The sequence below is a fragment of the Meriones unguiculatus genome, chromosome 19 (assembly GCF_030254825.1).
Source record: "Meriones unguiculatus strain TT.TT164.6M chromosome 19, Bangor_MerUng_6.1, whole genome shotgun sequence".
Classification (NCBI taxonomy): Eukaryota; Metazoa; Chordata; class Mammalia; order Rodentia; family Muridae; genus Meriones; species Meriones unguiculatus.
In genome coordinates, this window is record NC_083366.1 from 48,433,683 (window position 1) to 48,450,154 (window position 16,472).

Sequence of the window (16,472 nt, forward strand, 5' to 3'; positions counted from 1 at the left end):
ATTTCAACAGTGTATCTACTGAGATCATAGGAATATTTCCATTGCTATGTCACAGGGAAAAAATGGATGTAAAGGATATCAGGAGCTTTTTAGAAAATTGACTAAAGTATAAATATTGGGAAAAAAAGTGTCGAGACACATAAGCAAATAAGTTTCCTTTCAAATATAATTCCAGTAAAGATTATAGTATTTCCTAATCATTTAAAATGAAGACTTATTAAAAAAATAAGTATCACTTATTTGTTTGTTTGTTGGTTTGTTTGTTTTTCCAGACAGAGTTTCTCTGTGTAGCCTTGGCTGTCCTGGACTCACTTTGTAGACCATGCTGGCCTTAAAGTCACAGAGATCTGCCTGCCTCTGTCTCCCTGAATGCTGGGATTAAAGGTATGCATCACCATGCCTGGCTTGAAATAAGTAACTCTTATCAAATTTACATAGACCCCCAAGTTCCACAGATGATGATGTTAAGAACACTTTTGTCCCACCTATTTTAAAAGCAGAATGAAAAAAAAATCCAGATTTAAAATGCAAACTATCTTTCTAACACCACTAAGAAACACTTTCACATGGAATCAAATTTGTTCTCAACAAAATCACTCTAAGAGAGGAACACTTTTTATTATGACACTGAGAAATATAGGAAAAAGAAAACTCAGAGTCTTTAGCATTTTCTTGAAAGGACTATTAAGGACCCATTCTTAATGATATAAACAGTTCTCTCAAGCAATAAGGATCCTCTCCATTCTGCCTTTGACTTTCTAGAACAGCTGGGAACTGTTTAAGAATCTGTTTCAAACACAAAAGTGTTTAACTAACTTAATGGAACAAGTGAGGGGACGCTCTCTGGGATTTGAACACATCAGGGTCAGATGGCAGTTATCAAAGGCAGGCTGCGGGTCTCAGAAGCGGCTATGCCTGGTGCGGATAAGAAAGTCATACGGCTGGCTTTAAGACTCAACATGAACTGAAGAGAAGGAAAGAACAAAAGGAGGTTAAAATGAAAAAAGAAAATATAGGAAGAGAGGAAGGTACACATGAAAGGGAGGGGCATGTAGAAGGCCATATTAGCCAGAGGTGTAGACAGGACTTGTTTCAGACCAGGTAGCAGGTCAGGCAAGGATGGGTGAGGTGATGTGGTGACCAGCCTCCTTTTTGCAGGTTCCTGGCAGCCTGCATCTAACTGCTGGTCTATAATAATGGAACCTCCTGTCCAACTGGAAGCAGCCCTCCTTTCCTTTCCTGGCTTCCAACTCTCTTTAGATAGAAAATTCACTTTCAAATTCTCATCCATTAGGAAATTGGTTCTGGGGATTTGATGGCATTTCCCTCATGAAGATCTGTTACCATTTGAATGGAGTGAAAGTGGATATTATGAATCAATAAATGGACAATGAGCCAGTGTCTCTCCCACCTTCCTCCTCAAAGTAGTTTCTGACAGGTTTTCTGAACAACAATTAATAATTGCCCTAGTAACGAACGTGCTCATCTTTGCAACAGAAACCACCCACTGAACTTCCAGAAGGAACGTGACCCTGCCCTTCCTCTGTAAAATGATGACTAGAGTTCAACCTAATAGAGTTTAGAAGTTCTTGATAATTTGTTACAGCAGCAACAGGAAACCAAACCCTGAGTTTGGATTACTGAAGGGACACCATTAAGGCATAAGCAACAAGCACAAACATGTTTTTGAAAAAATGATGAGCCATAAGTGAAAGGGATGGTTGGAACTTAAATACTGAAGTGGATATTGGTTAACTATCCAAAGTGACTGCTTTCACTTGATGGAGACCTAAGGCTAGAGGAACAAGGAAATGTGACTTTAGCACCATCCACACAGTTCAGGAATACAAAGCCTAGGTAGAATCAGAAAAGGGTTAACAGTTCAACATGCTCCTGCCTTTTACCATGATCCTCTTATTATCCCTGAATCAAGAAGCACAGATCTGTTAGGACTGAGTAGCCATTAATTTTTTTTTTCTGTATTGTGTTGTTTATGTACAAAAGAAGTACTTCAAAGAAAAAGAAGATTTTCAAAGAAAATCTCAGGAATTGAAGACCAAATTCCAGAAGTTATCTTTTGATAACTACTGACCTCACAAGAGTAAATGCTGATGAGGAAGATACTTATTAACAAGCACACTAATGAAAAAGATAATACAGAGCTCAAGAAGCTAGTATTTATACAACCTGTTTATTTTCAGAATTTTAAAACATTCTCAATCCAACTTCTAGGCCAGGTCTACAAGAGTAGGGCACCTGCTTACCTCTGAGACTCAGTTTGGCTGAGCAGGGTTATTGTCCCCATCTACCAGCTAAAAGAAACCCTTTGGCTTAACCCTTGAACCTCAACAGACAGCCCAGTTTTGTCTGGGCCTATGGATCTGGTATACAAATGTTGTGTATGTGTGTGTGTGTGTGTGTGTGTGTGTGTGTGTTGGTTTGGTTCTTTTTGAGACAAGGTCTCTGTACATAGCCCTAGCTGTCCTGGAACTTGCTTAGCACACCAGGCTGGCTTCAAAATCACTGGGATCCACCTGGCTCAGTTTCTTGAGTGCTAGGATTAAAGGTGTGAACCACCATGACTGGCCTAATTCTGAGATTTTGTTTTATTTTATTTATTTTTTGGTTTTTGGTTTTTGGAGACAGGGTTTCTCTGCCTCCCCAAGTGCTGGGATTACAGCATGTTCCACTGTGCAGGTCATTCTGAGAATTCTTAAGCCACTTTTTCAAGACTCACCTCCTGGACTTGAGATCTTTCTGGATTTGAGACTATCTCCCCGTATGTACACTTCTTCCATCTTCTGGAAATGCTCTTTTTGGGAGTTCATCTCATGGCTTCCACTCTTGCCTCTTGATTTATGACCCTAGTTCTGACCTCCTTCCTTTACCCTAGGCCTCCAACCCAGTCTGCCTCTTTGTTCTTGCCACATGAATATCCCCAGGGCAGCATGAATGTGACAAAGCCACTCCTGCTGCAAGCCAGTCTTCTCCTTGACCTCCTATCTGGGCTGCTCCCCACTCCCCATGCTCTGGTACTGGTGACTCTCTCCGCTCAGGCTGCTTTTCCATGTGTTGCTGTTCCATGTGATCTCTTATCTTATAGCCTATGGCCTGCTTTTCTCAGTTCCATTACTCTGTGTCAGTGAAAGCCTTGTTTATCTTCTCTTGGAGCTCTGTAGACTCTGCTGTTTGGCTTCTGGATATGACCAATTGGAACTAGTTTCCATGATAGGAATTCAATAACACTCTTTCTACTGGATCTCTAAGACTTCAATTATATATAACATATTGTATTTTTATATATTGATACAATATGGAGAAAGCAAAGATAAATCAGAATGGTATTTAAAATATCTACAGGGGAGATTGAAGAGATGGTGTGGTGATTTAATAGTACCGATTACTCTTCCAGCAGCTCACAGTTATCTATAACTCTAGTCCCAGGGTACCCAATATTCTCTTCTGGCCTCCAAGGGCATTGAGCACACATGCAAGAAAAATACTCATACATACAAAATTTTAAAAAGTTAAAAAAATGTACAGGATTTCTTCAATGAATATTAAAGCCTAGGATATGTTTTACTCCCTGAACTCTACTCATGTTTAGTCTAGACTAGGCTTTTTTTAGTCCAGCATGTTCATAACAGTTTTCAAAGAGCAGGGCACACTTGACTCAGCCAGGAAACCAGCCATTTATCCCTGCATGACAAAGCACACAAACTCAATTTTTCTAACAAGGACAATGCTTATCTCTGAACAAAGGTCAATGGGACCACACATTGAACACTTGTCTACAATGGAGATCATGTCAAGGAATAATCATTTATGGATGTTTCATATTGGAGCTTTATGGCAAATCAGCCAAATGACATCTCAACTTTGCTAGTAGATGTAACAGCAAATGAAGACATCATACTGTCCCGAGACAAAGGTACAAGGAGCAAGGCAAGAATAAGCATCTAGAGTAACAGGATGGTAGAGCCCAAAGGAGATACATAAGCTGCAATTAGCAGACTCAGGATAGTTGTTACCTGGATTGCAAAACTGTGTCCAAACTGGCCCTAGAGAAATGGCTCAGCAGTTAAGAGTACTGGCTGCTCTTCCAGGGGCCCTGAGTTCAATTCCCAGCTCCCATATGGCAGCTCACAACCATTTATAACTATAGTCCCATAGGATCTCATGCCTTCTTCTGGTGTGCAGATGTACATGCAGACAAAACACCCATACACTTAAACAAATGAATATTTAATAAAACTGTTTATAAAGGAATATGCTGTGAAGAAATTGCATTTGGTAAAAATAAGTACTTTAGCCAGGGTGGGTTGGGGGTAGTGGTGGTTGTAACAGTGGCAGCGGCTGCTGTGCTCACCTTTCATCCTAGCACTTGGGAGGCAGAGGCAGGTGGTTCTCTGAGTTCAAGGCCAACCTGGTCTACAGAGTGAGTTCCAGGACAGCCAGGGCTACACAGTGAAACCCTGTCTCTCAAATATAATGACAACAAACCAAAAGGAGGAGGAAGAGGAAGAAGAGGGACAGGAACATTACCTTGGTGGAAGCATAAGGAAGATAGGGTAAAAAGAATACTGAAAAGTTTCTGTAATGCAAAGGACACTGTCATCAGAACAAAACAACAGCCTACAGATTGGGAAAGGATCTTCACCCATGCAATATCTGATAGAGGGCCAATATCCCAGAATACATAGAGAACCCAAGGAGTTAAACAGCAACAAATCAAGTAATCCAATTAAAAAATGGGGTACAGAGCTAAACAGCAAATTCTTAATAGAGGAATCTCGAATGGCAGAGAAATACTTAAAGAAATGCTCAAAGTCCTTACACATCAGGGAAATGCAAATCAAAACGACCCTGAGATTTCACCTTACACAGATAAGAATGGCTAAGATCAAAAACTCTAGCGACAATACTTGCTGGGGAGATTGTGGAGAAATGAGGAACCCTTCTCCATTGCTGGTGGGAATGTAAACTTGTACAACCACTTTGGAAATCAATCTGGTGCTTTCTTAGACAATTAGCAATAGTGTTATCTCAGGATGCAGCTACACCACTCCTAGGCATATATCCAAAAGATGCTCAAGTATACAACAAGGACATTTGCTCAGTCATGTTTGTGGTAGCTTTATTCACAATAGCCAGAATCTAGAAACAACCCAGATGTTCCTCAAATAAAGAATGGATACAGAAATTGTGGTACATTTACATAATGGAATACTATGCAGCAATTAAAAACAAGGAAATCATGAAATTTGAAGGCAAATGGTGTGAACTAGGAATGATCATCCTGCGTGAGGTATCCCAGAAGCAGCAAGACACCATGGTAATACTAATTTATAAGTGGATATTATACATATAATATAGGATAAACATACTAAAATCTGTACACCTAAAGAAGATAATCAAGAAGGAGAACCCTGGGTAAGATGATCAATCCTCATTCAGAAAGGCAAACAGGATTCGGAAGAGGGAGAAAACAGGGAACAGGACAGGAGCCTACCACAGAGGGCCTCTGAAAGGCTCTACCCAGCAGGGTATTAAAGCAGATGCTGAGACTCATAGCCAAACGTTGGTCACAGTGCAGGGAATCTTATGAAAGATGGAGGAGATAGAAAGACCTGGAGGGGACACAAGCTCCACGAAGAGACCAACAGAAGCAAGAAATCTGGGCAAAGGGGTCTTTTCTGAGAATGATACTTCAACCAAGGACCATGCATGGAGATAACCTAGAATCCCTGCACAGAGGTAGCCCATGGATGCTCAGTGTCCAAGTGGGTTCCCTAGTAATGAGAACAGGGACTGTCTCTGACATGAACTCAGAGCTCATGGCTCTTTGATCACCTCCCCCTGAGGGGGGGAGCATCCTTACTGGGCCACAGAGGAAGACAATGCAGTCAGTCCTGATGAGACCTGATAGGCTAGGGTCAGAGGGAAGGGGAGGAGGACCTCCCCTATTAGTGGACTTGGAGAGGTGCATGGTAGGTGGGGAGGGAGGGAGGGTAAGATTGGGAGGGGAGGAGGGAGAGGGCTAGAGCTGGGATACAAAGTGAACAAACTGTAATTAATAAAAACATGAATAAATTTAAAAAAAGAATATTTCAGTACTACATACAGTAATCCTTATAAGCCCTCTATGAATGGAGGGAGATTTATTTGTTTGTTTGTTTGTTTATTATTTTAGAGGGTAAATGTGGCTTGGTAGAATAGAAAGAACATAGTTGATTTTAAAGACTAGCAAATGGTGTGTGTGTTTGAATTTCAAAATTATTGCTGGGATGAGAAAGATGGTACAAGCAATCACCTGGGTAGACGTATCTCTCATAGGAAACTGCAGCACTCTGGGTGATTAACATGCAATGGCTGGCATATGAGGCGTCCTTCAAAAGGCTTTTGTTGCAAGGCTTGATACTGCACTGGATGATCCAATCATTGAGAGCTGACCAGATCTGGAGTCTTCTCTCCAAACAACTGATTATTTCACTGGTAGACTCTTGGCATTTTTGGGAGTTGGGGCTAGTTAGGGGAAGCAGGTCACTTGTGACATACCTTGTCCCTGCCCTTTCTGCCCTCTCTTATTCCTTTTCCATTCTCTCTGCCTGGCTGCCATACTGAGTGCAGCTCTGCTCTAGCACACCCCTCTGCCATGGTGCTTTGTGCTTTCCCCACCACAATTCCATACCAGCACAGAGAGCAGGCTATGGACTGAAACCCTGAGACAAAAATAGACCTCTCCTGGAAATTGTTTCTCACAGGTGTTTGTCCCAGCAATGGAGGGGCTGGATAATATATTAGAGCCAGTCTAAGCATGAGCTGAACTCAGGCTAACTGTTCTCTCTGCAGTAAACAGGCAGGTGCTAAAGCATACTTTGGAAACTGTTTTTTAGATGTGAAACAGTCAGTATTAGGATTATAAATGAAGATAGATATTACCTGATTTTTTTTTTCTTTTTTGAAAAGGGACAGATTCCAGAGGACCTCTCTACTGATGCAAGTCATAAAAGTACTGACAATATTGATACTAGCTAAGCTTAAGGATAAAGCAAAACAAAATTTTATGTAATAGAATGTATAAGCTGTGTAGATATTTGAATCCTTAATGGTATTATAAGAAAAATATACAAGAGGCAGGAGAAAAGCTGAAGACACTGTATTCTGTCTGTACACAGTTACAATTGCTATTTCTTTTTTATGATTTCTTTTTTTATTTATTACAATTATGAATTGCTCTCAAGGGGGCCAGCTGCCAGGGTATGATCACAGGCTTCAGTAGGAAAGGTATATGCCCCAAGGGTCTTCAATGCAAATTTATAAAGTATAGAAAACACACGGTGGAATATTTGAGAGTCAACTGAAGAGACTGAAATTTAAAGCTCTTTCTAAGTCCAAGGAAGGAAAGGGGCAGGAAAGGGCAATGTGATTAAGGAAGGATATAAAGATTAGAATGAGGAGCCTAAGAGGGAGGCTTAAAAAAAATAAACAGTGATTTAGAGATATAAACTATTTATAAAATCAAGTAGTGAAAAGCCCAGAGAATATTTCAGAAGAGGAAGCATTGTGATCAAGCACTAGAGATAGTATTCCAACTACCATGGTCATGCAGTTGTGAAAGCAAAATGCGGCAGGATGTTGGACCTTCCAGAACCAACAGCCTGACTTCTTTTACAGATCCAGCAGTGCTGTGCCGGAAGAGATGCCCTAGCCTATAATCAGGTCTCTATGCCTCCTCTGACCTCAGCTCTCACCAGTCAAAGCAAGGAACAAAAGCAAGCAGAAATGGAGGGGGGCATGAGAACTTTAAGGTCACAGGATCAGGACCTGAGCCACGGGCTGACCACCACCAGGGCTGGAAAGAGGGATAGCACAGAGGGATCTCATTTCCTGTCCTAAGAGCCAAGTGTGAGAAGGTAGTGAGAACAGCAGTGGAGGGAAGGGGAGTTTCAGGACAAAAGGCCAGCCTGGTGAACACAAGAGCTTTTTACCCCAGGTACTTAGAGACAGAGTGGAGGGACGCTCAAACTGCTACTTATACATGTCCTCTGATGACAGATCAGATTCCTGAGGTCTGGAAAGTGTTACATACCATTATTCTAAACAAGGCTATGAGATAGAGCAAGCAATTATAGGCCATTTAGCTTAACATCATTTACAGAAAAATATTAGGAAAAGTTTATGGGGGGCAAAGGGGACAAGCCGACAAGCATATGGTAATTTGATTAGGAACAGGCCACATGCTGTCACTGGAGGGAAGTTTTAGCTGACTTGCTGGGCTTCTTTGAAATTACTGCCTTTTCAGTTCTATATATTAATCCATGGGTTTTTTTTTTAATTTTTTTCTCAATATCTATAGTAATTAGAAGTGAATTTAAGATGTCTAAACAAGACAAAGATCAATCATAATCAAGGACATAAAAACAATGAAAAGAAAAAAGAATGTTAAAGATTAATGATATTGTGAGGGAAAATATGCTAATAAATGTCACACAGCAGAGTTTAAGCCAAGATTTTTCTTTCTTTCTTTCTTTTTTTTTTTTTAAGAAAAATACTTGATATTTTGGTCATTTGCCTCATTTCCTAAAGTTATCTGTAGAAAATAAAGAAAAAATTAAAAACAGATCTTAGCTTGTTTCACTGAAAACAAAGCAAAATACAGTTTTCTTTTTCATGCACTGATGTGGTTAAAAATGTGGCATAAGAGGATGGATATTGGATCAATCACTCCTTTTAAGATTTTTCAGCTTAAAATTTTTCAAACAAAAAAGACATCTTTGTGGTTCTGTAAGTACTAGGTTAATATCACAATACTTATACTTCTTTGCTATGTCTATACCACTGAACAGCTATTGAATGTTAAGAAAAAAAATGAAAGGATGAAAACCAAGCGAGAACAAGTGTTGATATTTAAATATCTGATTTAATATGTACTTTATGTAATGAAGCCTCAATGACTCTTGCTTTATTCCTACAGTTTTTTTTTTTTTTTTTATTGTAACAGCCTACTTTTTTCAAGTCTGAAGAATAGAGACTGATAGCATTTGCACATCTACCCCATTTACTGGGAGGCAAGTCAGTCTTGTTTACCATTGCATTTTTAGGGTCTAAGAGAGTGCAGTAATTATTTAAAGAATGCCTAAGTAAGAAATGAATGCAGGTATGGTCGTAGATATTTATTTTTTGTCAGACATTATAACCAACTCATCCTCAAATAATTCTATGAAAGAAATTCTCTAATCCAATTTTTAACAGTGAAAAAACAGAAGCATTGAGAAATTAAGTAACTTGCCCAAGGTTACATATACATCTAGTAACTGACAGGTGCTAAATGCAGACGGTGTGGCTGAAAGCCCACATTTAAATACAATACTACTTATCCTAGAAATAAATATACTTGGCTGAAAAAAAATATATATATAGTTGTTGTTGTTAAGAGTACTTGCTAGTCTTCCAAAAGATCTGGGTTTAACTCCTAGCACCAACATGGCAGCTGATATCTGACTGTAATTTTTGTCCCAGGAATTCTTCCTTGACCTCCAAGGTCAAGGAATGTATGTACACATACATTCAGGGAAACCACCCATACATAAATAAAAGGAATAAAAACAGAAATGAGTGTATTGTGTAATCAATCTGGGTATTAACTGGGTACATGTAAGGAAGTTATACTTGTAGAGGAATTTTAATTCAGAAAACGGCTGCTCTGGCAAGAGCTCACATCCAAAGATCTTTTAGATCTATGTGATCTGGCTGGAATACAAACACGCCTTTAATCCAGGAGATAGAAACAAGCAGATCTGAGTTCAAGGCCAGCCTGCTATATCGAAAATTTCAGGTAAAGAAAAGTTTAGATCCAGGTGTGGTGGTATAAGCCTTTAATCCCAAACACTGAAGGTAAAGTTACTTTGTAGAAAGAACCACCCATGCTTGAAGGTAATGTCTAGTTTAGTGGTAGAAAAAAGTGAAAGAGAAAGAGTTGACAGAATAGGATATGCTCAACTCTCATGAGAAGAGAGAGGAAAGGGAAGAAAGTTAAGGGAGTAATACAGAGAATCAGGGAGAGGAGGCAGATTGACTGGGAGCGTTTTATAGAGAAAGGCTGAATGAGAGAACAGGCTAGACTCAGGTGAAGACAGAATGAGCCAGAAAACAAGAAGGAGCCAGAAGATTAAAAAAGATTAATGAAATTAGTCTGAGGCAAGCAGAACAATTCAGAGGCCAAGAGAAAAGCCAGATTGAATAAGTTAGCTGGGAGAAGAGTTTGAGCCAGAACAGCTGAGTCGAACTAGCCAGCTATGAGCTCAGAAAGAACAAGAAAGTATGAGTTTATTAAGCAGTAAGTCTCAGAGGCTGAAAACATTCCAGGCCAAGGTAGATTATTTGGCCACAAGAAGTTTCCAGGACTAGGCCTAGGTTAGCAGACAAAGGCAATAAGCCTCCAAGATGATAGTCACAACAGGAGAATAAAAGTTCCTGTTACATATACATAATGCAGGAATATTTTATTTTTGTTTTGATTTATAGGTCTAGGGATAGAAAATTGGGCTTGGCACATCTAGAAAAGGGCTTTTCCACTGAGCTATCATTTAACCCAAGGCAGGAGTCTCAAGTGTCAAAGAAGTCAGGTTTCAATATAGACATCACCAAATCCTCTGGAACTTAGGGGCAGTGGGAAGTGGACAGCTTAATCAAAACTCCCTAGCACCCAGAGGAGCCATAGAAACTACAGGTAAAGTATCAAAAGACATGGCTTCACTCAGCTCTAATCATAAGTTGGAATCCTTGTTCTAGAAGAAAAACCTTTAACATCCTATATGCTAACACAGAAGCAAGGTTTAAGGTTTAAGGTTTTGTGGCATTGCTGTCAGTGAGGAGAATGCTCACTGACACACGTGGATCACTGGCACATGTGCCCTATGTGGGCTCACCAGTGGCATCTCAGGCTAATATCTACCTTTGCTGAGGAACAGACCTTCTTAAAACCAGACTACAGCTATTTTGGAAAAACAACAACATAAAACTCTATTTTCTATTTGTCTTGCTTTAAGATACAACTGTTCTGATATATGATGTGTTTGTCTGTCCTTATTACTTCTTGTTTTGTTTTTTGGTCATTCTGGAACCAATTCCTTATAAGAAGATATAGTTTATGCTTTTAAAAATCAAATGAACGAGTGCATCAAAACATTAGTTAATTATCTGGGGAAGGGGGGCAATCATTGAGCCTAGGGCCTTGTGAATGCTAGCCAAGAATCTTTCAGTGCACTATACCCCCAGCCTGAGGCTATGCTCTGGCTTTGAGTACCTGTACATAATGAAGATCTTGGGGGACAGATGACCAACACTGATGAAAACAAACTTTCACAAGTTTGCTAACTTGTGTAAAGAATCACAAGAAACCTAACAAGAAGTCTCTGGGACATGCAGGATAGAAGGAGACTCTGAGAAGGAAAGGACGGTGTTTGGAGAGAAGAAGTAACGATCTTCCTTTGCTTCTCAGAGTCTGCTCACTTCATGTGTTTCTGCTGGGTCTAACTGCCAGCCTCTGAGGAACCTAGTGCTTCTCAGGCCTCAAAGAAAATGATTTCTATGGCTGACAGAGCTCCACATTTGGAAAAAGCTTGTTTATGATAAAGTCACCTTTCAACTGGAAGAACACTGTCACCCTGGAGGCAACTCCACATAAAGCCTGTCACTTCAGGTTGATCCAAGTTTCAGAGGAATGGGGTTAAAAGTTTAGTTTCACTATGCAAAGAAGGCATGCCCAACTGAACGCTAGGGTGAAGTGTGGTGAGTGAAGCAAATGCAGCCTAGAGGCTTAAAAAGACAAAACAGTGTAGGACCTATAATCTGGTAGTAAAGGGGATCTGTGGGGAGAGACAGCCAAGGGAAAGGGGGCAGCAATCACGCGTACGAAACCAGACACCACTCTGTGTTCACACAGTGCTGGTGTCAACGGAGTTGCAGAACAGGTATGATGATAGCATTTGAATGAACAAAGAATGGGATGGGAGGGATGCAGTGGGGCAGGAAAAGGGGTCCGTGGGGATTCAAGAACAGTCTTGTTAGTCAGAGGGTCCTCTTCCTGTTCTACACATTCTTTTGTTCTGGGTCCTTATCAATCCCACACCTTGCCTAAATTAGAATGACAGACAAACCATTCTTAATGACTTCCTTGCTTTTGAAACTATTTTGGTGTCAGAGAAAGAGCCACGTTTTAGCTGTTGTGAGAACACAAGTTTTTGCTGGCATGGTAAAGGTTTCACTTTGAAGTGGCTGCCTTTATTTGTGAGAAGAGAAATTTGTCCCTATATATGTCTTGTGGACCATTTCAGAGAAATGATGCCTTTACAGCCCTTCCTCGGGATAGCAGAAGTGGCAGAGGGCTGGGGCTTTCTTGCTGTGTCAGCAGCAGCATGGCTAGTATCTTCCTCCCCCAGGAACAGGCACATCCTCTCCTAGGCGCACCCACTCACCATTAGCTAAGAACAATCACTCTCTGTGTCAAAGCCTGGCCACGCCCTGTGGGGGGACAATGCAGGACTACACAACCCTACCTCTCCCAAGCCTCTGTTCACTTCCTCTGTATGGATTTCTTTCTCTGTGTAAGAGGCTACATGGAGCATAGCTTTGCGGGGAGGGCAATAAAACAACACATTTCAAAGAACGGCTAACGACCGTACTTTTGACTTTCACCGATCCTCACTGGCTTTTCCCGATCTCTGAAGGTTGTATGACACACTGGAATTTTGTTGACAACCCAGAGAAAACAGACTCCAGCAGTGCTGTTCCACAGCCACTCACTGTACACACACTGGCCTTTTCTCTCTGAAGACCCTGCTTTCCATTATCTTTAGAAATTTATTTTAAACATCATTAGTTTTGTCATCATAATGAGTAAGGATAACATCAAAGTTGTGATATCATGCTACCCATTTTATATAAACTTAGAAAAGGAAAATATTTTTCACTCACAGTATACACTATTGACACGAACAATCTATTTCTCTTTATAAAAAATTATTGCGTGTATGTGTATGCACACTGCCCAACTCATGTCAACTTTAAAAAGTTGGCTCTCCTACTATGTGGGCTCTGGGGATCAAAGTCAGTCATTAGCCTTGGCAGCAAGCACCTTTACCCACTGGGCCATTTCCCTGGCCCCTAAATTATTTCTTAATATAAAAACTTTTGTATTTAGAAATTTAGCTATCCATTGAACAGTCAGTCACTATGAAAAAACTATCTTGTTCCAGTTTTGTCCTTTTTCCCTCTCCACAAAGTCCCTATCCTCAAGGAATTTAGAGGTCTGGCAAAGAAGGAAAACATGAAAACAAATGATTATAACAGGTCCTAGAGTAGTGGTTCTCATCCTGAGGGTCACGACTCCTTTCCAGGGGCAGAGGTCAAATGACCCTTTCATAGGGGTTGCGTAAGACCATTGAAAAACACAGATATTTACATTACAGTTCAAAAATGTAGCAAAATTACAGTTATGAAGTAGCAATAAAAATAATTTTAAGGTTGGGGTCACCTCAACATGAAGAACTGCATTAAAGGGTCACAGCATTAGGAAGGTTGAGAACCCCTGTCCTACAGTGTGCAAGGAAATTATAGAGACAAGAGAGAAATGTTAGTGGAAGAAGAATATTGGCTAGAGAAGGATCAGTGAACAAGTTGGTACCTGAGCTGAGCCTTACAGCGTGTGGGAGGTCTCTTTTGACATGTGTGCACATGACTTTGTGCATTAGCATGTTGGTGGGCATATGTGTGAGAGTGTTGCATGCACAGAAAATAAGACAGGTGGCTGGTAAAAATGGACTCTGTCCCTAGAAACCCTGCAGGTCTAGGGCTTGGTAAAGCAGACAGCTTATGTGTATCAGGGATCATTCCACAGACCAGACCAATGAGATGAGATTTATCCAAGCTATGATCTCCATTCCTGGAATCAGTATTTTCCTGGGTGTGTTTTACTCTTGTTTTTCATTATAGAGCAATAGATTTTTGTGGTGAGAATGGTATCTAAAACTTAATTCTCTGTGTTCTTGTTTGGGAAGTGCCCTGTGGAGTATGCCAGAGAGGCATAGTAGAGAGCTTTGAAGGTTGGCAGCAGACATTCCAGGAGGGCATTTTCCCAGCCAGCTGGCCAAGTGTGGCCACACATTGGGTGGTGAGGGAGTCCTTACCACTTCAGTTGGTCGGTAGTATTTCAGATCCACAGTCACGTGAACTTTGCCGGTCTCTTTACATCTGCCCACTTCATTTTCATTCTTTCCTTCCCACCTGCAAAGAAGACAAACAATCAGCTCTTAATTGCTTGGTTGCATGTGGCCACATTGTGATGCTCAGGATGGCTTGCCTGTCTTCTCCCTGCAGGAGGGCATAAGCACATTAGCAGTAGGGACAGGCCTGCTCTCAACCTTGTTATTAGAGCAATTGTGTCTTTCAAAACTTTCTGTATTTGTTTGAAAGTAAGTTTCATGACCTCCCCCTCCACTTCCTTTTAAAAAAATATCAAGTTGAATTAAAAAATGAGATTTTAGACATAAATAGATTAGTGAAAAAAAAAAAAGAAAATGGGTAACTTTCAGGGATCTCAATTTTTTTTGTAGGTTTAAAGGTTATTCTTTGTATTCAATAATTATGAATTAATTATTGTCATTTATCTCCCAGTTTGTTTTTTCTTTCATATTTTAGGCACAGTTAGTATAAGTCCAGTACACCCTATTTGGTGATAAGTTACATACCTTGCTGGTCCTAATGTTTCATCCCTGCATTATGGACTTACCACAGATGATGACACCTGTCCACAGCATACAACTAGTTGTTTATTTCCTGTCCTCTAACATGCTCTCCCCTGACTTGGCAAGGATAGTCCTAGACTGAGCTTGCCTCACTAAACATCTGCAGTTGACAACAGCGAGGACCCACTACGACCCTCCAGAGTACCCTGGGCGGGATACATAAGAGGCTCCTAGGCTCAAGAGCAGCTTCAAATGGGAAACTCTATCTGCTTTATATTCTCATTTTTCGTAAGGGACAACTAGAGTTGGGGCTGGTGCTACACATGTGTAAGTCCAGCTACTTGGGAGGTTGAGTCCTGAATCAGGAGGATCTTAAATTCAAGGGCAATGTAGTGACCTCCTCATCTCTGAAAAGAGAACACAAGAGAAAGTTCTTGATTTATTGTTGACCTTGGGATTTCTATAATCTAATATCCTAATAAAAGAACATGCTATGTAGTTTGAGTTATTTTTTTTTAATACTTTTTGGCAAGGAAAGAAAAGAAATGAAAAAAAGAAATCTGACTAATATTTGGCTTCAGTGCTTATTCCTAGGACAAGTTTGCTTTATCAGCTGGGACTGAACACAGGATAGCTCTGGCTCCCCAGATCACTCACAGAAAGGCTCAAAGGGAAGAGCAGAACATTCACTGATTACTTGAATATGTCACAAATGTCCCTGAAAATGAACATTAAATACTGAAGAACCTCAAATTTCAAGACAGGCTGAATACAGACTGGGCTCACAAACTTTATTTTTGATTAGTCATATGAATATTTGTCAAGTCACCTCTTGGCAACAGAGGGGAAGTATTTGTCTGTTGAAGAAATATTTAGTTTGCTGGTTTGCTGAATTTCCCAGTGGATTCAAGGCAGATATGAAAAGCATTCTATGACAAAGAATAGTAATAGTATAGTGTTTAACTATATAAGCAGTCATTTCCCATAAATTTTATCTTGATCAACTGAAACAGAAGCATTTGGTAATCTCCTAATGTTGGATAGATAGTCTGACAAGTATTATAGAGCAGAAAATCTCAAAGCAATTAGTTAGAAAAACTCACATTAAGACAATATGAGAGTGTTTTGGGCAAGAAGATACCTTACAATGAGATGACGTGAAGTGCTGACCACTCTTACTATCTCTCATAAGTATACCCCATACTTTGACTAATATCTGCCACAAAGGAGGATAACTGGTCACAATTTTGGGAAAATCAGAATCTAACTATAAAGTTGATTGTTTTAGTGGGATCTTCTCAGTGATTAGGCTTTCAATTAACAAAAGAGCATGCTTTATTTACTAAGCATCTTTTAACTATATTCTTGCCTACATTTCACACTATACAAAAAGATACAGCTCCAAAAGATTCCTCCATGAAACCATCTCCAGCTGTAAAAGGAATGACAGAAACAACTTTCATAACATTTGTATTTGTATTTGTAGCCAACCATTTAGTCTAGGACAATCAAACTGACTTAACGTATACACATAGATTTCACACACTCTGCACACAACACACATATACAATACTCCCTTATTGCATACCACACCACAAAACACACATATACACAACACACATATATACACACTAAAAAATATGCAACACACACACATTCATAAAGCCTTGGTAAAGCCTCTGGACAGATTTCCATTTGGTCACAGAAAGGAGTGAGGCCAGCCAG

General features: G+C 40.1%; 1 protein-coding gene across 1 annotated transcript in view; it reads right to left on the reverse strand.

Moving 5' to 3' along the window:
- The window catches only part of Gmds (GDP-mannose 4,6-dehydratase), a 505,965-nt gene that overhangs the window by 79,192 nt on the left and 410,301 nt on the right, over nt 1–16,472 (reverse strand). The window contains exon 9 of the mRNA XM_060372300.1: nt 14,190–14,286. Within this exon, the coding sequence (XP_060228283.1) occupies nt 14,190–14,286 (97 nt within the window). The remainder of the gene's footprint in view (nt 1–14,189; nt 14,287–16,472) is intronic.